This window comes from Mustela putorius, unplaced genomic scaffold (genome assembly GCF_011764305.1).
Source record: "Mustela putorius furo isolate JIRA1106 unplaced genomic scaffold, ASM1176430v1.1 tig00000129_pilon_pilon_pilon, whole genome shotgun sequence".
Lineage (NCBI taxonomy): Eukaryota > Metazoa > Chordata > Mammalia > Carnivora > Mustelidae > Mustela > Mustela putorius.
In genome coordinates this window covers 23,131,616-23,154,938 of record NW_025421290.1, presented here as the reverse complement: position 1 = coordinate 23,154,938, position 23,323 = coordinate 23,131,616, and the positions used below count along the sequence as shown (strand labels likewise).

The 23,323-nt window shown below is 50.8% G+C and overlaps 1 protein-coding gene across 2 annotated transcripts in view; it reads left to right on the top strand.

Moving 5' to 3' along the window:
• The window catches only part of RIN3 (Ras and Rab interactor 3), a 115,838-nt gene that overhangs the window by 47,256 nt on the left and 45,259 nt on the right, over positions 1–23,323 (top strand). For both annotated transcript variants that reach the window (XM_045071081.1, XM_004739334.3), the window contains exon 3: positions 2,072–2,189. In XM_045071081.1, coding sequence (XP_044927016.1) covers positions 2,072–2,189 — 118 coding nt within the window. The remainder of the gene's footprint in view (positions 1–2,071; positions 2,190–23,323) is intronic.

Here is a 23,323-nt window from a genome sequence, read left to right as displayed (position 1 = left end):
AACCCCCCTTCAGGGTTGACAGTTTATAAGAATAACTCTGGGAACTTCCTGAAAGCACTATTTCTGCTGACCCTTTTATTCTAAAGGGCCCAACTCAAGAGCAGCCAGTGTCAGGGACAAAGAAGGGTGAGGTCTGCGGTGGGCAGGGACACACACAGTCCCCCAGACCCTCCCCTGGGGGAATCCGGGCATATCTGCGTGTTCAACAACCCGGAAGCTCCTATGGCCTCCGCTGGATTTTGTCTCCTAGACCCCACGGACTAACTTGGTGGCCCTCTCAGTTCCAGCTCCTCTCTGCACCAGAGGAGGTTTGAGATAGGGATGGCTTTTCTGTGGCCACCCCCTCCTTTGACACCAGGGGCCCACTGTGAGTCACCTGTTAGTGTGAACTCAGGTCTGATAAAAAGCAGTTCATTATGAATAATAAAAGACACTTATGGCTCAGGAAATTCCAAGGGTTTTTGAAGCTCTGTGCCAGGAACCAGGGACAAAGACCAGATCTACTTTTATTAAATGGCACTCACCCACCCCACCCCCCACCCCCAGTGGAGACTTGCCCTGACGTTTCTTCATACACTGCAGGTTCCCACCCGCCTTGAGGGGCAAAAGACAGCTTGACCTTGGACCTCAGAAGGAGAGGCCAGGTGACTGCTTTTCTTTGAAGGGCAGCCTGTTCCTGGGGTCAGATCAGGTTCAGGGCAAAGCAGCAGTTCAGGGATGCCTTTGTTCCAGGTAGGGCGAGGCTGCGCCGGGGCATCAGGTGGCCTCCCTTTGTGCAGGGGCGACTAGAGGCCAGCTGACCTCCAGCTGGGCCCCTAGGGAGGACCACCTTCCAGGCTGGGGCACATTTGCAGGCAGCAACCCACCTGCATTTCTAACCCCAGAAGCCTCCCTCCCATCACCGCCCCCCGCCATCCACTCCAGGTTCTTATGCTCTCTCCATCCTGCCCTGCTCCAGGAGAGGTGCTATAAACTTTCAGCCACAGTCCAGTGACTCGTGGGCTCAAGGTGTCACTGCTCCCAAAGGAACACAGTCTCTCTGGGTCAGGTCCAGGGGTACAAGGGTGGTAGAGTGCCTAGGATCCGAGGGGAAGGACCTGAGCTCAAATCCCAGCTTTAGTACTTATGATCCTAGTAGTCTTGGGCATGGCTTGCCTCTCTTTACCTCAGTTTCCCCATCTATAAAATGGGGATAATAATGCCACCCCCCCCCATAGCTTTAATAAAAGAACTAAGTGAGATCATGGAATCTAATCACCTGGGATTAAGGCTCGAGGCAGACTAGGCAGGCAGTGTGTGTCAGCTGCTGCTAATCAATAATATTATGTTATATTAACAATTACAATAACATAGCAACAGGATAATAACAGTCACCAATAACAAGGGCAGAAAATCTGGAGCATCACAAAGCGGGTGGAGGACAGTGTGCCTTAGTGGGAAAAGGGAAGAAGCACCATCTTAGAGGTTCTCCAGAGCCTCTCACAGCTGGGGCCATGTCCGTGCGGATGACCCCTGTGGCTCCCCAGCCTTCATCCCTCAGCACCTTTGGCCAGACTCCCAGTTTCCCGGGCTCCAGCCTAGGCACTGGGGGCCTGGGTGGGAGAGGCTTAGGGCCCAGGGTGGGGATGACAATGAGGAGAGCATTCATACTGGGCTGTGAGTTCAAAATCAACATGACTCCCTGTGCCCTAGAGCTTTTCTGAGTGTGGGTGCAGGACCGCTGCCCTTATCAGAATCCCCCGATTCTGGGCCCCAGTGCTGGGGCACGGGAACCCACATGTGTAACACTCCTGCTGAACTCTGCACCTACAACACTGAGTTCTTTGGGAAGCATTGATTTAGTTGGATCCCCTCTGTGGGCGTCCGAGAAATGGACTCGAGAGCCAGGGGACCCGGGCCAGATGACACTTGGCTCTGAGGGCAGAATCCCCAGTTCTCTAAGGGGTGCTTGACTCCCCCACCCTGCCTCCTTGTTTCTGGAACATTCTGGATGACTTCTATCCCACTGTTGTCCTCCTGACCATCTCCCAAATCTTTGCTTCATGGAGCTCCCCCCCTTCTTCCATTGCAGACGTTCCTAGTCCGTCGGGACAACAGCTTGAAGCACTTGGTGCTCTGTGTCCACTTCCCTTCCCTGAACGAGGGCTCATCCGAGGTGCTCGAATACACCGTTAAAGAAGAAAAATCGAGTAAGTACCTGCCTTCCTGTGCTGGCCCCGACCACCCAGCAAGACAGCAGAAGATGCTATCCACATAACCACAGACCCCCACCACCCACACCCCCAGCAGGCCAGAGGGCTTTAAAATTAGAAGAGGGGGGAAGCTTTCAGGCCCCGGAAGTTATTTGGCCCGGTTTGTTGTGGACTCACTTTATGGCTCAAGTCAGCACGCGGTTCTGCGCACGCGTGTCACGGCATGGTGGCTTTGCTTCCTCGTGTACTTTCTTCATCTCAGCTTAGGCTGGAGAAAAGGAAGAAAAGGAGAGGAACTGTCTGGGCCCCTGGTCCTAGAGACAGCTCAGCACACACACAAACCAGGATTTCAGACGAGTCACTCAGCCTCCCTACGCCTGTTTTCTCATCCGTCAAATGCACATGATAGTCACTGTCTTGCCTGAGTCCCAGGCCTTTGTGAGGGTCCAATGGGCACATACTTTGGAAGCCAGAAATCCCGGGTGTGCACAGAGCTGCCATGAGCAGGCCTGGGCCCCAGTGGGAAAATTTTTGGGGGGCCTTTGATCAGGGGCAGGTTTGTATGGATACACAGTGAAAGGGTCCAGGCCTCTTATGGGTGTTTTAAGTATTAAGCTCCAAAAGCCTAGAAGTTAGAAGAATCTCTAGAACATTCCAGGCACCAGCTTAGGTCCTCTTATAAATCCGTGTGGCTGTGGGAACTTTTTTACCTTTAGTTAGAAGCAGAGTGAAAAGAGTTAAAGACAATAAAATACATATTAAGTATCTCATAAATATTATATATCCATATAACATACATATGATAAATACTTTAGAGACATTTGTTAAATATTTTGGACTAGTTGTTTCTCATGAAGCACTTGGCCCAGCCCTGGGAGGATACACAGTTGAGAAAGCCCCCGCCTCAAGGATCTCCCAGTCTAGCAGGGTTGGGGAACGTGATGGGGTGGAAGAGACATGGATGTCACTACTTGCTGTGCGGTGTGACAAGTGTGACTACAGAAGGACCCCTGGCTCAGGGACATGGGATGCCAGCCACCGTGGGAAGGATTCCAGGAGGGCCTCAAAGAGGAGAGAATGCAGGCTGGGTCCCGCAGGGTGACCAGCGGGTGTTTGTTCAGTGAAAAGCAAATCTTCCAGCTCCAGAGGTGGATGAGAAAGTGAAAGCAGAAACAGGTTGATTTTCTTGCTATAAGGGCCCTTTCCATAGAGACCCGGATTCACTGTGTGTTCAGCACAGGGTTATTGAGTGTCTCCCCTATGTCAGGAGCTGCAATACCGTTGGGGACACAGCAGGGGGTGAAACACAGCCCTTGCCCTTCTGAGCCCACATTCAGGTGGAAGGAGGAGACAGTAAACAAGTAACCATACAGGGTGACCTTGAGCTGAAGAGTCACGCTGTGCAGACCATGGAAGCGGGAAGATTAGCTAGTTGCCACAATAATAAAAAGTGTCATGACTTAAGTCCAGAAGAGCCTAGTGTCCTGCTCCTGGGCAAGATTCCTCATCAGTAGGGAGGACTTTTTCAGGATCCCCTGAGGAAGGCTCTGTGGCTAGAGCAGGTGGACTCCCCTAGTTCGTAGGGTGGACTCCAGCCAATAGGAAGCAGGAAGCTTGTGGGCGGGTCTTACCGAGATCTTATCCAGGAAGTACATGTGTCACCTAGGCTTGTATTCCACTGGCTAGAACTCCGTCATTTGACCACACCCAGCTGCAAGGGAGCCTGGGAAATGTGGTCCAGGCTTGTGCGCAGGCACAAGGAGAGGACTTGGATCCTGGTGAGCTGTTAGGACTCTGTAAGGGGTAGAGTGTGTGAGGTTGTTACTTTAGACAGCAAATCCCAGTGACCCCTGTCCTGCAGTGTCCTGCAGGGAAGAAAGTATAAGGATCTCAAAGAGGAAGAAGGGTCATAGGTTCCCAAACCAATACACAGCACCTCTAATGACTGCAGAGGGGTGAGGTTGTTGGGGGCACCTATGGCTCTCCAAGAACATGATGCTCTCAGCAGCTGCCTGGGGATGCACAGACCCCCGGGTGTAAGTTCGGCCATCAGCCGGGTTCAAAGACCTGCCTCCCAGGCCCTAGTTACCTACAGTCCTTTTAGAACCCAAGGGCCAGTTATGCCCTTGAATTTCAGCCCCAGCCTCTGGCATGTAGCTGAAGGTGGGCAGTGGTGATGTGCTGCACGCATCCACAGGTGCTCTAGAAGTGCGAGGAGGGAGCTTCATTCAAGGGCGGACTGGTAGGGGAGGCTTTTCGGAGGAAAAAGGAACCAAGCTGGACTGGCAGAATGTCTGGAAGATGCAATTTTCTCCTTTCCCCACTCTTCTTTCCCACTTCCCTGCCCTAGACTCCAGGGTAATCACTTGTAAGTCTTTCCAACTCAAATACAATCCCTGGCCTTTTGGGACTTGGTGAGAAAGGATGCATAGGTCCTATCCAGTGGACCCAGAATGCCCCGTTTGGTGGCAGTGTTTCATTTCCAATTAGGAGCCCGGGAGACCAACCAGGGCACCCAGTCATAGAGGCAGGTTACATCCCGGTGCATATCTTCCTCCCGGAACCATGTGGTAGAATCTCATTTCCCACTTTTAAATATTTGTTTGTTTCTTTATATTTTAAAGATTTCTACTTATTTATTTGAGAGAGGAAGCACAAGCTGGGTGAGGGGCAGAGGGAGAGAAGCAGACTCCCCGCTGAGCAGGGAGCCCCAGGCGTGGCACAATCCCAGGACCCTGAGATCATGACCTGAGCTGAAAGCAGACACTTAACCCACTGAGCCACCCAGGCACCCCTCCCAGTCTTAAACTTTGAAACATTTCAGTGCTCAACTTGCTGAAAAGACCATCAAAACAAACCAACATCCCTTCATGGAGTGTAGCTCTTCTAATCATGATTCACGTCTATTCACTGTGACTACCAGATGCCATCTATAAGTTTGTATGTATCTTTATATTATTCCACTGCTCCCCAAACCTCAGACTCCTGAACCCAGGCAACATCAAGAAAGTATCAGGTAATACGTTCTTTGCCTCAGTGATTCACTGCTCTGACCTTTTTGTTCTCTCTTCCTCATTCCGAACCTGCCTCCTTAACATGGTGACTGAACACAGACTTTGGAAGCCACATGGCTGGCCTCAGCTCTGCCTTTTCCTACCTCTCCAGGCCTTGCTTAACTTCTCGAGGCCTCTGCGATAGGGAGAGTAATGGTGTCTCTCCCTTAGGATGCTTGAAGGGGTTAGTGTATCTAAAATACGCTGGATAGGGACGCCTGCATGGCTCAGTCAGTGAAGCGTCTGCCTTCAGCTCAGGTCATGATCCCAGGGTCCTGGAATGAGCCCTGCATGGGGCTCCCTGCTCAGTTGGGAGTCTGCTTCTCCTTTTCCTTCGGCTGCTACCCCCTGCTCGTGCCCTTGCTCTCACTCTCTATCTCAAAAAAATAAAATCTTTTTTTAAAAAGTGACATACTTAGGACAGTACCTGGAGCACAATGGAGGGTTATAATCGTGTTTGTTTATTATTATTATTCTTACTATTACTATTATTATAACTATTATTAATCCTTCTGCAAGATGAAGCCAAAGGGAAGAGTAGAATGAGCCCACACAGAGGGTTCCAGGCTCTGGGTAAATCCCATCCGCCGTGTGCGCCTGATTTGTAATCCCTTATGGGAGGAGGGAGTCGCCAGCCTTCGGAGTCCCCCTGTGGCTGTGGTGGCCACAGAGGGGTCAGCCTGAGAGGAAGTGGGCAAGGGGAGGGCCCAGACCTGGAAGTGGGGCCTTTCGTTGGGATTCCCCACACACAGGCGAAGGAGGGGAACGAGGGGATCCCCCACGGGTAGTCAGCCTCATCTGTGGCCCCGCTCGTTTGCTTTCAGCAAGAACGGCTCACTTCAGCCGCCTCTGTGCTTCTGTGTGCTTAGATGGTCCTCTGGTTCCTTGTTAAGAGTTTCAAAACACCAAATCACAGGGTGGGGCTGGTGATGTTGTGGGGACCCAAAGCCCTGAACTATACGGCTGCCCTCTGTTCAAACTGGGGACTGCAGGGCCGGAGCCACCCCTTTGAATGAGCGTCACCGGCTGCTACATCGTCCGCCCTCCTCTTGCTGCACTGAGGGGAGAGGAAGGCCTTGCAGGGTCTGGGTGGCCACTTAGCTTCACTGGGACCTAAAGAGGCCCTGGGGCAGGGGACCCAGGGGACAAAGGAGCAGGACGCAGGATGGATGGAGGCTAGGCCAGCTGCCCCTTTATGGCCAAAGTTAACTCCCCAGCACAGCACAGGGACGCAAGCTACTTTTTCATTCATCTGCACCCTTGAAGATGGTGACATTGACATATTCACGTCATGGGTTTTTTTTCTGCTGGCTGCTAAAAAAGGAGAGAAAGAAAACCAGTTGTCCCCATCTCCAGAAGGGGAACCATCAGACAGTGACGCCCAGTGTGGTCTGGCCCCTACGGAAAGCAGCGGCCTGGCTCTCGGCCCCACTGTCTTCCCTGACTATTCCCTACCACCCTGGCTGAGCTGCTGGCTTTAGAAAAGCCAGCCTGGGGACACCTGGGTGGCTCAGTTGGTTAAGCAGCTGTCTTCAGCTCAGGTCATGATCCCAGCATCCTGGGATCAAGTCCCACATCGGGCTCCTGGCTCAGCTGGGAGCCTGCTTCTCCCTCTGCCTCTGCTGCCACTCGGCCTGCCTGTGCTCGCTCTCTCGCTCTCTCTCTGGCAAATAAATAAATAAAATCTTTAAAAAAAAAAAAAAAAAGAAAGAAAGAAAGAAAAAGAAAGGCCAGCCTGCCGAGCTCAGTTAGGCTCTCTTCTTGCCTTGAGCACCTTCCCCAGTCTGAGGTCTGTGGTTTTAGGCCAGGCAGTTGAAGCTAATAGACACACTTGTGATTAGGAGTAGAGCCCACCTCGTGGGTCAGTGTGGCAGATGCCGTGCTGATTGGCCCTGGTAGTTCTCACTACTGGCCTGGGGGAGCTTTTACACCAAGGCAGAAAGACGTTGTAGATGAGTTCTCCTGGGCAATAGAGATCTGTATGGATGGGCAGGTCACAGTATCATCCAGAATGCCTTTGAGGTCCACACACAGGGTTCACATTGCTGCTGCTGGGTCTGACCCCTTCTTCACAGTTGACAGTCCTAGGAAGAGCCTTCGCCTGTATTTGGACCACAGCGTATTTATTAATTCTGTAAAGAAGTAAGGAGTAGTTATTACTAACCTCGAGGTCGGAGCGGACAGGGCAAGGTTGCTATTTTATTAGGGAGGCAGTGCTAAGTTTTGGTGGGTCTTACGTGCTGGTCAAAGCAGACCTCTTGAGAGCATGTGCTTTGTTTGGGAGGGCAGAGAGTTCTACAGCGTTCTTCTGTCTCTGTCACCTTGTGACATCAGGCAAGCGACTTATCATGTGTCGGTTTCTTTGTGTGCAAGATGGGACCATCTGCAGCACCACTGTTGGAGGAGAGAAAAGCGATTATGTGTGGGGACGGGACAATATTGCCTGGAGCAGGGGAGCCACTCAGCAGCATCACAACTGTTATCATGATTAAGCATAAGAAATATATGTTTGGTCTCCATCGATTTGTGGGTGCAGAGCTCCCCAAACCCTTGGAATGTCCTACCCATTAGGAGCAGTAAAGGTGTCTTGATAACTCATAACAAGCCCTTTTTCAACTACACCAGTGTTTGTGGGGTGAGGGTTGGTTGCCATGGGAACCAACCACACAATGGGAGGTTGGGACCTTTTGGTCCCACACCCCGGCCTCCGGGGAGCAGTGAGGGGCTGGAGGGGGACTCAGTCGCCAAGGCTGATGATGTCTGTCATCAGTCATACCCATGTGCTGAAGCCTCCACGAAAACCCAAAGGACGGGGTTCAAGAGCTTTTGGGTTGGTAAGCATGTCAAGGTTGAGGGAGGGTGGGGTGCTCACAGAGAGTGGGGAAGCTCCCCTCCCCTTCCACATCCCCTGCCCCGGGCAACCCCTTCAATCCGGCTGTTCCTGGCTTACATCATTGTATAAGGAACTGGTGATCTGGTAGGTAAGACATTTCTCTGGATTCTATGAGTTGCTCTAGCAAACTAATCGAGGCTAAGACCGGAGTCATAGGAACATCCCACCTCTCTGCGTCTGATAGCCGGCACAGGTGATCACCAGAGCTGCAATTAACATCCACAGGGGCGGGGCAGAGGGCGCGCCTGGGGGACTGAGCCCTTAAGCCGTGGGGTCCAACACTACCTCCAGGTGAACAGTGCCAGGATGGAGGTGAATTGTAGGTCACCCAGCTAGTGGAGGAGAATTGCTTGGTGGTGTGGGGGGAAAAGACACATTGGGACCAACCTCAAAATTGGAGTAACTTCCTAACACCATCGTGTTACCTCCTGGATAGAATGGGGCTATTACTGGGGAAAAGCTATCACCGCATCCCTGAGAAAGAAGCACTGGGGAATGACCAGCAGTTATAATTCGCTATGGGGATTGAGTAACACCAACTTAATCCGCAGAACCATTGTTTTTTGCAATGCCTTGCTCCTGCTCCTGGAGAACTCCACTAACAAGCTGATTCAACTTGTCGAGCAGTGGTTGTTGCCCAGGGACGTTTGGGCTACGAGCTAACCACAGTTTGTTTCTTTCTGGTTTCAGCCATTCCCTTTTTGGCCTCCAGAGTTGGGGTTGGCCCAGGGGGAAAAAAAAAAATACACCATCGGATAATTTAACTCCGAGAACTTTATTGTAAAACTCTGGTGAATTTCATTTCTTTTCTTTTCTCTTTTCTTTCTTTTTTTCTATGCATTTTAAAAAATTTAATTCCAGTATAGTCCACATACGGTGTTATATTAGCTTTGGTGTACAATATCATGATTAAGCAATTCTGTGCATGACTTCTCATCACGGCAACTGGGCTCCTTGTCCCCTCCCCCACCCCAGTGTATTTTGAATCATGGTGGTACATATGGTTTTTAGCCTCCCTTTATTTATTTAAACAGTTTATTATGAGCTTTCTCTGATTTATTAAACATTTTTATAATATTGCAACCAACTGAATATGTGCCAAATGGTCCCGAAGGAAGACGCTTATGATGGGCTCTGTGAGACATGGCCCTGACGTTGGATCCGTAGGGCAGGCAGACAGACAGACACACATCCCTCCCCAGGAGTGCAGGCCACACTGTCATAAGTGCTGAATGTTAAGTGTGTACTTTGGGGGCAGCAGAGTGGATGACTTTTGACAGAAGGAAGTCCTCCAGGCCTCTTTGGGAGAGAATGAGAAACTGGAGACAAGGCCTGTTCAGCAGAAGCCATAGCCCACATCAGACTAAGGGGCAGGAAGGAGAATCTCCCTTCTGGGGGGCTCTGTTGGGGGTGAGGTGGTGGGAAGCGAGATCAAAGATGAGGCTGGGAAGGTGGGATTCAGCCGGGTCACCGAGGACCTTGACAGCCACCCCCAGGAGTCAGGGACCTCGTTTGCAGTCCACAGAAGGCCTGAACAGACTTGGAGCAGGAGGTGCGCAGACGAGACTGGTGCCTTTGAAGGGAGCGTGTGGGTGAAGGGTGTGACGGTGCACCCTCCCAGGAACAGCACAGAGCAGGAGAAGGAAAGGCACGAGAGACCTACCTGAGGGAAGGACCTTGATGGTGGTGGGGGATCTGGGACAGGCCAGCGAGGCCAAGGAAAGGGGAAAGGGAGAGAGGCCTTTTCAGTGGGTGAAACTTCCTGAGGAGCTGGGGTGCTATACCCCTTCTCTGGGACACGGGAACCCAGGGACTGCCAGGAGTTTATTTTGCCCTGAGCAAGTGGGACACAGGGGGATGTTTTATAGAGATAGAAGAGAGATCTAAAATGCAGGGTATTGGGGGGTAAGAGAAGGGGAAGATGAGGGAAATGGGTTTGTGGGGACGAGGGTTTAATGCCAGCATCAGGCCTGAGTGGGTGGCCCATGTATACAGGGAGCCTCGCTTTTGACCACAAATGGAGTGAATTATGCCTCCATTCCAACAGTGAATTGTTATGAGGAACAGACAAAACATATGTGAACATACCTGACGCCAGGCAGGAAGGCAAGAGGGACCCTCCACCCACCCATTCATGTGTGTATGAAGCTACTGTCTACAGAGGGTCATCCTAAGACCAGATTCTGCTCTTTTCTTTTTTTTTTTTTTTAAAGATTTTATTTATTTGAGAGACAGAGTAAGCGAAAGAGAGAGAGCACAAGCAGGGGGGAGAGGGAGAGGTAGAAGTAGGGAGCCCGATGTGGGACTCGATCCCAGGACCCTGGGATCATGACCTGAGCCAAAGGCAGCCACTTCCCCAGTAGAGCCACCAGGAGCCCCAGATTCTGCTCTTAAAAGGGTCACTGGGGAAGCAGAGCAGGTTGGGGCAAGAGTGGAAGAAACAAAGCAAAGTACTTTTGCAAGTGCTCTGTGGCTCACCTGTTGACCCTGTGTGGAGGCTTGGCTTGCTCTGGGAGGTTTAGCCCATGATCAGGACCTCTAAGGAGATATTCTTACAGGCTTTGGGGTTTCTCCTGAAAGAGAAAGCCAGTTGCTACCTCTGAATACCTCTAGAGCCCCTCACAGATTTGCTTTGCTCTGAAAGTTTCGAGGCGGCTTCACCCCTAGGAAGAGGGAGTGGCTGACTAGAGGGCCAGGGTGAGCTTGTGCCAAGCCATGGGTAGGTGTCATTGAACTGGGTTCTAATCTGGCTCTGCCAGTAACTGGCTGTGTGACCTTAGGCAAGTCACTCAGCGTCTCCGGGACTCCTAAGAGAAGGGACCCTTGACCTCACCTGGCCAGAGATGGAAATGAACTGCCTTGGAAGGGCAGAGCCCCACACAGAGAGGAGGCACTATTCTTTGTTTGCCTGACCCCAGACATCCTAAGCTCCTGGATTATAAAGCCTGGTCACGGGCTGAGAAAGATACATGCTACTCTGTCCAAGCAGCCGGGGTGGCCTCTTGGAAGGCCACATTATTACGCCTGTACCACCAACTTCTTCTTTCTACCCAAACTATTTAAGGAAGAAGTCAGAGGTGGGACCTTCTGGAAAGTTCTGTAGAAGTAGACTGGTGTCTTCTGAGGCTCTTTGTGTCCATCTCCCTTTATCTGTTGAGAATCAATGAATAATAGTTTACACTGCTTTTACCAGCAGTCCTGATCCTCTGGCATATGTTTTGTTGTGCTTATCACTTGTCTTGGTCTTGGTTTTCACAGTGGAAACTTTTAAGGAACTTGGCCCAGTACAACTTCCCCTGCTGGAATGTTCTTGAATGTAGTCATTGTTCCCCCGTGCAAGACTGCCCTGAGCAGCCCCCAGATGAGACCCAGTTCCCCAGTAACGAGGCCCTACCCAGGAAATCTCATACAGCTGTCAGCCCCCAGTTATTAGGGACACCGTGTGCCAGTCACTGTACCAGACTCCGGTGTGCCAGACACCGCATCAGCTTTCACAGAAGTTGTTCCTCTCAGGGGGCTCCTGGGTGGCGCAGTCGACTAAGCCTTTGATTCTTGGCATCGTGGTCTCAGGGTGCTGGGATCGAGCCCCATGACGGGCTCTGCATTCAGCGTGGCGTCTGCTTGAGATTCTCTCTGTATGCCTGTGGCTCTCCACGACAGGGGAAGTTGGAGGAGTGGGAGGGAGAGCAGACAGTCATTAAGCATACTTAGGAACTTTGGAATGACCCTCCAAATCTGAAGCCTGAGCTGAAATTTTATTCAAATGCTTCGTGTTCGTTGCACAGACCCAGAGCTGGACAGAAAGGGAGTAAACAGGGAGTAGGGGGCTTCGGCAAGGGCAGCTGTGCTGAGAACGGGTCCCTCTAGTCCTCTAGTCTGTGGGCCACCCGAGTCCCAGGTCTTTTGATGGTTTTGCTCCCTCAGGACCATCTGAGAGTGGCTTTATCTCAAAGCTGTGGCTCTGGTGGCACACGGGAGTCAGCTTGTTCTAGCCAGTGAGACGGGAGCGTGCACGTCTCATCGCAACTCAGTGCTTAAAACTAGCATGGTGGGAGCTCTTACATTATGGAAGCTGGTAAATGCGGTGAAACCGAGGTTTCTTTCCCTGGGCCGGGGGCTGGTCATTACGTGTTTACCAGCACGCTGTGGCTCAGTTTCCAAAACTGTAAATGGGGATTCCAGTGCCTCCCGTACAGAACCATGGGAAGCTGACATATATGTGTGTGTTTTGCAAACTAAAGCATGATGTGCGTGCCTGTGGATATGAAGTGTGTATTTATGGGTAATCAGTTACAATACTTACGTGAAGAGCTGTCTCTTTTCTTAAAAAGGTGGGTGCGTGTGTGCGGGATGTCTGCAGAAACAGGAAATGCATCATGACATTGACGGATTCCCAGAGAAACCGTGAATAATGTGAGACCGTCAGCTGGTCACAGGATAACCTTTAAGATTGTGAGGCACTTCCTGCTGGGAGCCGGAGAGTTTCCTTCTAATAGGTGTCAGGGTCCCAAGGACCAAAGTCCCATCGGTCATTGAGAAGACATAGTTGGGCATTTTCCATGGTTTTCTTAGCTGTAGTAGAAAGAGCCATCGGACAGGCAGACCTGGATTTGAAGCCCATCACTCACCATCTGGTTGAACTTGGACAGGCTCCTGAACCCATTTGAGCTCCGTTCCCTCATCTGGAACATGCAGGCTTGGGGGGCACCTGGGAGAGGGGCAGGTGGGCTCGGTAGCTATGCCCTCAGTTGGTGTTGGTTCTGCTCTCTCTCTCACTTCGTTTTCACGGTGCAGTCTTGGGACTCCAGGTGACCCCTGGTGTGCAGAATGTGGTTCAGCAATTGGGACAAGAAACTCGCTCTATGCCATCCAACCTAGAATGTTCTCCCTGCGCCTCTTCCTCTACTAAAGAGTGGGATACAGAATACTTACTGAGAACTTGCTGGGTACAGGGAGAGACTAAGGACAGAAGACACTGGTAGAAATCACTTGTGGAGCTTTTTATATGAATTAACTCATTTAATCTGCAGATCACCCCAAGGATAGAAACACTATCCTGTGGCAGATTCAAGATGGCGGTACTTTCTTTGACCCTCCTCCCATCAAGGGCTACAGCGCCTCCCCTTGAATCTGGGTTGGCCCGGCACTGCTTTGGCCAACAGAGTCAGGCAGTAGGGACACTCTGCCAGTTCCATGTGTAGCTTTTAAGAGAACTGGCAGCTTCTGCATGGCCTCTGGGAATCCTGGATTGCCCTGTAAGAAATCTGAGACCACCATACTGGAGAGACCACCTGGAGAGCTCTCCTGGAGACCATATAGACAGGGAGAGAAGCCAAAGAGGGCCCAGCTGAGCTTAGCCTTCAGCTTCTCCTGCCAAGGCACTGGGCCTGAGTGAAGGATCCTCTGGACCAGGACAGTCCCTAGGTGCATGCCACCAAGTGACCTAGTCAGTGCCACGAGGAGCAAAAAATTTCCCAGCAGATTTCTGCCCAAATTCCTGACCCATGAAACCATGAGTTACACAAAGAGCATTGTTTTAAGCCAGCAGAATTTGCAAGCAGTTTGTAATATAGCAATAGATAACCAGGACAGGTATAATCTTTATTTTACAGATGGAGAAACTGAGGCACAGAGAGGCTAAGTGGCTTGCTTGAGGTCATGCATCAGTAAGTGGTGGGTCTGGGGTTTAAACCCAGCAGCTTGGCCCCCTAGCATGTGTTCGTCACACTAGGCTATACTGCTCTTGAGTTGAAAACACATTCTGCTCTCAGGGAAACTTCTAGCTACTTCGGTTTGCAAAGACCACGCACACTACATAATTAGAGAATCGTATACCACGTGCACTTATGCATCTACTCCGTTTAAGGACATGGGGCTGTAGGGATACGCCCATGACAATATTAAGAAGGTGTTGGGCTTTTACTGCAATCGGGGAAGCTTCCTGACACTGGAGGGTGAGTGAGACCCCAGGGGGATGCCTCTGAGGAGTGAGGACATGTGAGCGAGTCCTGTTGGGAGAGAAGAGGAAGAGCACGAGAGGCGGTGAGACAGCATGAACAAGGACATGCGGGCTGTTGAATCCCAGGGCAGTGTGCACCTAGGGTCTCGATGCTCGGCCTTTATCTAGAAGGCCATGGGGAAGAACCCCTGACAGAGGACATTAAAAATGGGGGGGAGGGCATGATCTCATGTGCCTTTTAAACAGAAGCCCCGCTGGCTGGCTCAGTGGGTGGAGCATGTGACTCTTGATCTTGGGGTTATGGGTTCGAGCCCCACAGTGGGTTTTAGAGATTACCTAAAAATAAAATTGATCGATAGATAGACAGATGCCCCTCACTGCTGGGGGTGCAGTGCAGAGGCTGGAGTGCAGGGGAGACCCTCCACCCAGGATGAAGAGCAGAGGGGACTTGGCAGTGATGCTGGGGCAACACGGTGGGGCCTGCACCCAGCTCCTCCAGCAGGTGTGGGAGGATAAGACACACTCCCGAGATACTCCGGAGGAGGACTGACAGCACAGGTTGGCAGAAATGGCTGAGAAGGAAGAGGGATCAGTAGGCGCCCACTGTCAGGGCCCTGTGGCTGCACCACCCTCAGTCGAGGGGAAGAATGATTGGCGGGGGTGACAGCAAGGGATGGGGGAGCCACTGTACCTGGGAGAAAGAAGCCCATCGCCATCACCCCAGTGCCTAGCACAGTGCCTGGTACATAGTCGATGCTCAGCAATATTTGCTGATTGAAAATTGGATAAATTGATGGGTCCAGGGCTCAGGAGGGAGGGCAGAGCCCTAGAGCTTTGAGAGTGTCTGGAGCATGAGATGCTAACTCTCCAGAGTCCCTCTGGGGTGGTCACATCCTTTGGGGTCAAGATACCTGTTTCCATCACTGTTCTTACTGGGCTGTGGAATTGCCATCTGGTAACTAAGGGGAAATCTGAATGAGATGTTGGGCTGGAGAAACTGCCAGAGAGTTTGGAGCCCTGATCCCTGGGAGGTCACAGGAACCTCCCTGTGTCGGTGGAGACTCTTCTCTGTGCAGCAGCAGCGTGTCCCCTTTCCTGACCAGGAGCATTTATGGCGATTCAGGAGGGCACCGGCCCGATGTCTTTTGGGAGGGGGAGGTTTCACTTCTTAGCTCTGTGACCTCTGGCAAGCCACTGAACCTCTCTGGGCCTCCCGCTGCTTTTGTAAGTGGTGCTCACTTTTCTTTTGGACCTCAGATAAAGATTTGCAAACTCAGGGTTAAGATCCTGAAGTCGAACCCAGGTTGTTTTCTGAGCTGAGTTGTTTCTTGATGGGTCCTTCTCTGGAACTCGGGGCTGTTCTCGCCAGCAGGGCAATGCCGTGGGCTGCCTACTTTTTTTCCTTCAGCCCAGCAGAGCAAAGCATTTCTTTTTGACGGGGACCACCAAAGACACCTCCTGGCCCCTCAGTGTGAGCTGAGAAGCAGGCAGATGGCTTGCCCAGACTTCCAGCTCATTCTCTGTGAGTAATGAGACCCCTTGCTGGCAGACAGCCTGCCTCTGCTCGCCCTCCCCCACCCCTTCCCACCCCTGCTCCCCGAACACCTCCCGGCCTGCTTACTCTTTGGTCTCCCTGACACTTGGCAGTTCACTCCTCTGTCTAATGGGTCCCCTTCTCTTCTGGCATCTGAACCTTAACCTAGTTCCCAGGCAAAGTCCCATCTGTGTTGCGGCAGTTGATTCCGTATTCCTTTCCCAGACTTAAAGCCTCATCCACACGGTTGCTAAATATGGAAGAGCACCGTCCAGGAAAAGGAATCTTTCTTCACAGCTTGGACAGCCCAGTGGCAGCGGCTGCCGACGTGGCTGCCGGCATGGGGCTCCAAGGGAGCGCTGTTCGCAATGGGATGCTGAGGCTGCGTGGCATGCGTGGCAGGGACCTCGGAGAGGAGGACAGTTTGATAATGTGCTGGAGACAGATCCCTTTCTCTCTCCTTGCCTGGCACGGATGGTCCACCCTGGACACCCTGGTCTCTGGCTCATCGGCTGGCCCGGAGCCCCCGCACTGTCTATTTACCAGCCTGCTCGAGGCCACAGACCTTCAGACTCTACGCTGTCTGCGGTACGGGGGCTGTCGCTGTCTGTGGTACGGGGGCTGTCGTTCCTCACTCAGGGTCTGGGCGGGGCACCAGCCTCTACACAAAGAGCCAGAGGGCCAGGGAGGGCCTCAGCTACTTTCCTGCTCACTTGGCAGTTAAAGAAAGCAAGTCTCTGAGAGGGAGGGCTTTGAGCTCTGGGCCTGTGGCTGCTGGAACCAGGAGCCCATGCCTGGCCAGTATGGTCCACGTTTAGGCTTTGCCTGGAGCAGGGCCGAAAGTTTGCACCACTCTGTGTTCCAGTCCTTGTACGGTCGGGCAGAAGGGCTGCCTAGAGAACACAGGTGCTGCCCGGCGTGAGATTGTCTGCACCCTGGTCTGGCAGCTTCTCCTGCTGGAGCCAGCCATTCCAGAAGCCCCAGTCAAGCAGCACCCTTCCTTGGCAGGGAGAGGGCTGTTCTCCCATTTCACAGGTGAGGCAGCTGCCCTCTGTAGCGTCATCTGGAAGCAAGGGGATGCCGGAGCTAGGCCTGGAATGTCGGGGTCCCCCCAGACTGAGAAATTGCTGTTTTCCCCCACTTTCAGTCCTGGGAGCAGGGGAGTTCATTTTCATCTACTGCAGAAAATTGGGCCTTTGGACAGGAAACAGTCCTCTTCCCACCTCAGCCACACAAGGGCCAGGTGGGGGTTCCCATGACAACCATACTATGGCTCCCGGCAGCCAGAAGGCACCTGTGACCTCCCAAGAGGGGAAGGAGCCAAGAGGGACAGGAGGCCCCTGGATGGGTGGGCCTGGCCACACCTACCACGCCTGCTGCTGACTCTCCCTCCTGCTTCCAGCTGGGAACCACTCCCCAGCTTCTTGACGCCATGGATTTTTATTTTCAGGGTCTGCACCTCTGGCCTTTCCAGTTGGGGACCCAGGTACATTAGGAAGTGGGATGAGAATCCATTAAGATCTGTCTTCCAAGGGGAACCCTCCTACACTGTTGGTGGGAATGCAAGCTGGTGCAACCACTCTGGAAAACAGCATGGAGGTTCCTCAAAATGTTGAAAATAGAACTGCCCTATGACCCAGCAATTGCAGTACTGGGTATTTACCCTAAAGATACAAACGTAGTGATCCGAAGGGGCACGTGCACCCAAATGTTTATAGCAGCAATGTCCACAATAGCCAAACTATGGAAAGAATCTAGATGTCCATCAACAGATGAATGGATCAAGAAGATGTGGTATATATACACAATGGAATACTATGCAGCCATCAAAAGAAATGAAATCTTGCCATTTGCGACAACATGGATGGAACTAGAGCGTATCATGCTTAGCGAAATAAGTCAAGCAGAGAAAGACAACTATCATATGATCTCCCTGATATGAGGAAGTGGTGATGCAACATGGGGGCTTAAGTGGGTAGGAGAAGAATCAATGAAACAAGATGGGATTGGGAGGGAGACAAACTATAAGTGACTCTTAATCTCACAAAACAAACAGGGTTGCTGGGGGGAGAGGGGTTGGGAGAAGGGGGGTGGGGCTATGGACATTGGGGAGGGTATGTGCTTTGGTGAGTGCTGTGAAGTGTGTAAACCTGGTGATTCACAGACCTGTACCCCTGGGGATAAAAATATATGTTTATAAAAAATAAAAAATTAAAAAATATATCATAAATCATAAAATAATACTTCAATATTAAAAAAAAAATCTGTCTTCCAACCATTCTAGGTGATAGGGTTCAGGGAAGGTTGGCTCAGTGTCACATAAAGCATTGGAGTAGGGCCACTTCCTGGACCCCCCCCCCCAACAACTGGGAGTGATGGCTTTTTCTCTCCAAGGATGAGCCCTGGGAGAGTTCTATAGACTCTGCCTCTCCTACAAGCCCATGGTCCTTCCTGCATCCCTCTGGGGACCCTTTTCTCCTGGGGCAGTTCTCATCTAGACAATGCTCGTTCTATAAACACACATACTGAGGCCTTGCTTCATGCAAGATTTTCTGTAAGGTAAAATCAGTTACACCTCTCCCATCCCCACCCCCACCAAATTTTAAATCATCAAAAGAGAAGGAGCTGGTTGTTTGAATCTCTATCCTTCGGTGGGATGTCCTAGGTAGGTCCTATGGCCAGACCATTGGCAAATTCCCTGCCATCCTTCTACTGGGAGGCTTGCACTCAATTTCTATATCCATCTACCCTTTTTTATCAACATGATGAGCACAATAAATATTTGTTGATAAATGAGTACATAATGAAAATGTCCTAGCTACAGAGGAACTCTAATTGAGCCCTTTGAAACAAAACAATAAACAATCTGATTGAAAAGTGGGCCGAGAACTTAAATAGGTACTTCTCCAAAGAAGTTACACGAAAGGCTAGTAAGCACAAAGAGAAAGGCTAGCATCACCCATCATCATGGAAATGCAGACCAAAAACCATAATGAGATACCGCTTCATCCACACCAGGATGGTTGTAATCAAAAAGGATTGGAGTGGAGAAGTTGGAACCCTCGTATGCTGCAAGCAGAGAGTAAAATGGTGTAGTCACTTAGAAAACAATTGGCAGTTTCTTAAACATACGGAGTTACTGTATGACCCCGAATTCCACTGAGTCTGAGTCTGTACTAAACAGAAATGAAAGTGTATGTCCGCACAAAAACGGGTACACACATGTTTGCGGCAGTAGTATTTGTGGTAGCCAAAAAATGGAGACAGCCCAAACACCCATCAGTGATGAATGGGTGAACAAAATGTGGTCCATCCAAACAATAGAATTTTATACAGCCATAAAGAAGACTGAAGCATGGACCCATCCTACCACATGGACAATCCTTGAAAACATTGTGCTAGGTAGAAAAAGCCAGGCAACACACGGTATCAGTCCACTTACACAAAATGTCTAGAACAGGCAAATCCATAAAGACAGAACATAGATTAGTGGTTGCTGGGGGCCATGAGAGAGGAAGGGCTGGAGAGTGACTCCTGGTGGGTACAGGGTCTCTTTTCTGGGATAATGAAAAAATGTTCTAAAATTCATTGTGGTGAGGGTTGCACAACTTTTTACGTGCCTCCATGCCTAAGACCATTGAATTGTGCGCTTCAAATTGGCAAATTGGACGGTATCATTCACAAATGATCTCTTAATAAAGCAATTTAAAAAACCCTCAATATTTAAAAAAAAAAAAAAAAAAAAAAAACAGAATAAAACTGTCCAGTTAGAAAATGGGCAAAAGACATGAACAGACATTTCTCCAAAGAAGATATACAGATGGCAAATAATCACATGAAAGGATGTCTCCTCTCCTTTCGAAATTCAAATTAAAACAGCCATGAGATCTCATTCTACACCAATCAGAATGGCTAAAATAGAAAATAACGAAAACGCCATGCTGGCGAGCACGAGGAGAAACTGGGTCCCTACCACATTGCTGGGGGGATGTAAAATGGTACAGACACTCGGGAAAATGGTTTGGCAGTTTCTTTGAAACGTGATGTTAGACTTTACCATATTCCCAGTGATTGTTCTCTTGGGAAACCTAGAGAAAGGAAGATGTACATTCACATAGAAACTTGTACACAAATGTCCACAGCAGCTTTGCACCTAACAACTAAACACTGGAGGGGCTCCTCGGTGGTTCTGTGCACCTGCCTTCAGCTCAGGTCATGATCTGGGGGTCCTGGAATTGAGTCAGGCTCCCTGCTCAGCGGGAGTCTGCTTCTCCTTGTGCCGCACTCATGCACACTCACATGCTTGCTCTCTCTCTCTATCTCTCTGTCAAATAAATAAATAAAATCTTTTAAAAAACTGGAAACTGGGTGAATTGCCAAGCAAACTGGCCTGCCCGGCCCGAAAAATAGTCCTCAGCAGTGAAAAGGAGCAGGCTATTGGTTCACTCAGCAACTTGGAGGACCCTGGAGGAAATTATGCTAAGTGGAAAAAGCCAATGTCAATTGAACAGGATTTCTTTAAAGAAAGAAAGAAAGAAAAAAAGATCTACCAGTTTTCTGGTCTTTGTGACTATTTCACCTTGACATTGAGGTTGTAAATGGCAGCAGCCAGCCGGTGTGCAAGGACGTGGCATCTCTATGCTGTCCCATATCAGCATTGGTGGTGAGTCGTCAGGTAAAAGATTTCCTTTTCCTGAAGCAGAAGCGGTGTCTTGTCATCGTCACCTGTTGTCACCTCTGGGCCAGGTGTGACCAATGGGGACCCCTTCTCCTGTTTTACACTTTGAGTGAGAAATGCATTAGACAGGGCCTGACATGTGCCCACTGAGGCTGCAGCTGAGGACCCCAGAGACCGTCCAGCGGGAGGCTCACTGCTGGCGCTTGTCCAAGGTGACCGGTTGGAACCAACATCTTTGTTGGGGGGGGTTCCCTAGCTGGGCTCCGGCCACAGCTCCCTTGGGCGGCAGCCAAGGGCAGAGTGCCCACCAGGCATTCCTGAGGCTCTTTCTGAAGAGGCTCTTTCTGGCTTCGCAGAGTAAGGGAGAGCGTGGTCCCCTCAGTGTTGGAGGCCATGGGGGCCTCGTAGGCTGTGCCTGGCAGGGCTGTGAGTGGCCTCTGAAGCGGCCTCAGCTGAGAGGACACTGGCAACCAATCAGCTTTAGAAAGTATTTTACGGAGAATTTTAGAAGATTAGAGAAAAATGTAGAGACACTTGACAGTTTCTTTGCCTACTGAAATCATAGATGCCCATTATAAAAAAATCCCAGAAAAACATACTACAGGCAGTGAAATTCAGTCAACTCTTGGTGTATGGGCTTCTTTTCTTTTTTATTAAATAATGGCTTTACTGAGAGTTACTTATTATTATATTCAATATCCTACAATTCACCCACTTAGGGTGCTCTGTCCGCAGGGTTTTGGTGCCTTCATAGTGGTCCATCCCTCACCATAGGTCTGAGAATATTTGTACTTAGTGCTATGAGTTGTACCCATAAGGCAGTTAAAAAGCTAAATTGTGTCAAGAGGGATCCTTGTCCACGGAGAAAGAGCATGAGCGAGCACCTGGAGGGTGGAATGTGGACTGTGTTGATGGGACCAAGTGAGGAAAACCCCTCCCCCATCCCTCACGCACCCCCCCTCACCTCCACCAAGGGACAAGCTTTCTACTGAGGAGCCCTAGAAAATAATGCCAGGCAAAGCCACAAAAAATCCTTCCATCTCCAGCCCTACCTCACACCGTGACTAGCTTACTGTTTGTTTGTTTTTAAGATTTTATTTATTTATTTGTCAGAGAGAGAGAGAGCACAAGCTGAGGCGGAAGGCACAGGGAGAGGGAGAAGCAGGTTCCCTGCTGAGTAAGGAGCCTGACACTGGGCTCTATTCCACGCCCTTGGGATCATGACCTGAGCCAAAAGCAGACACTTCACTGACTGAGCCACCCAGTCATCCCTCAGCTTGCTTGTTTCAAGTTAGGGTTTAGTAATCCTGTACCCTCGCTGGCTGACCATGCTGTGAACCCTTCTGGAAGCTCTGGTGGATGGGTTTTGCTTATGAGCGGGCACATGAGTTTCCCAGGGCCACTGGGACAAAGTCACACAGGCTGGGTGGCCTAAAGCAACACACACTGATTCTTGCAGTTGTAGAGGCCAGAAATCTGGAATTGAGGTGTGGCGCAGGTGGGTTCTGTCTGCAGATCAGGGAGGATCCGTTCCACCCCTCTCTCCCAGGTGCTGGTGACAACCAGCACTCTGGTGTTGCTTGCCCTACAGAGGCCTCACTCCTGTGTCTTACATGGCTTCCCCTGTGTGTGTGTCTCCATGTCTTCATGTTTTTATAAGGACACCATTCATGGAATGTAGGGTTCACCCCAATCCAGTCTGACAGCACGTTCACTGGGTGACTTCTGCAAAGATCCTGTTTCCAAATGAGGTCACATTCACACGTACCAGGGGTTAGGAGTTCATCGTATCTTCTGGAGAGAATGCAGTTCAACCTGTAATAGGGGGCTACTTTATTATCCCTGTTGTACAGCTGAAGAAACCCAGGCACAGAGAGGATAAATAAAAAGACGACGGAGGCATGCCCACAGTCAGGCCACTGGGCCCGGGCACCCACACCAAGCCACTAGGCCAGAACTGCACAGAACCCAGGACAGTCCTGGGAGCACAGCCCGCCCATCACTCATGGGGACAAAGGATTGTCCCTTACCGATGTGCATTAGCCCAGGCTCCAGAATGGTGGAAGGCTGTCTGTGAGGGTTCCCCCAAGTCTGAGGGGTCCCTGTGGACTCCTGCAGGGAAGGGCTAACGATCCATGCAGTGGGAGGCCTAAGGTCCCCACCCAAGTGCCCCCAGACCTCTTATGTCTCCCTCCCAGATGGCTATTTAATAAACATGTATCAATCTCCCAAACTGCACCCCGTTGTGCTGGGTCCTGGGGGGAGACTCAGATTTGGGCCACACCCTGGCCCTGGCAAGCGCGAGCTCCCCCAGCTGGTCCGTGGGGTGATGGGAAGCCTTTGCCACCATCTGTGTATGGATAGTGTGGGAGATGTGGAAGGTACCTGGGGCTGGGGCAGAAGAGGTCAAGTTAAATAGAAACCCAGAGCTTTCACTGTGGCTCACAATTTTATAAATCCGCAAGTTTAACAGCACAAAGTTGACAATGTATACACCTGTGCTGGGTTCTGGGCCCCAAAAGGAATGAGCTCTGGTGCCTGCACCCCAGCTGCTGCCCAGCAAGAAGACGGTTGGTAAACTGAGGTTAAGGAAAATGGCTTCACAGAAAGGATCAGGAGGCACAGAAGGGGGCGTGGCTGACTTTATCTTAAAGCTGCTACTGAGCCCTCCCTCCCAGTGTGCTAGTCTTGGCTTCCTGCGGGCGTCACTTCTAACCCTGCCATCAGGGATCCCACTTTATAGACGGAGCTCTCCCTACCTCTTGAGGCTACAGGATGTCTTTTTGGTCCCAGGCTCCGTGGTCCCTCGCTTCTTGAGAAAGTCAGCGATGTACCAAATGCCAGCACTAGGTGGCGCTGTGGACTGCCCCGCCGCTATTCACAGAGAATGGTCATTCTTTGGACTGACATTTCTGACTTTTCCGAGTACCACGGGTCCTATAATCTACTTAGCATTTTTCTTTAAACTCCCTTTTAAAGTGTTTATAGCTATCCTAATGGGAAACCATTATTTC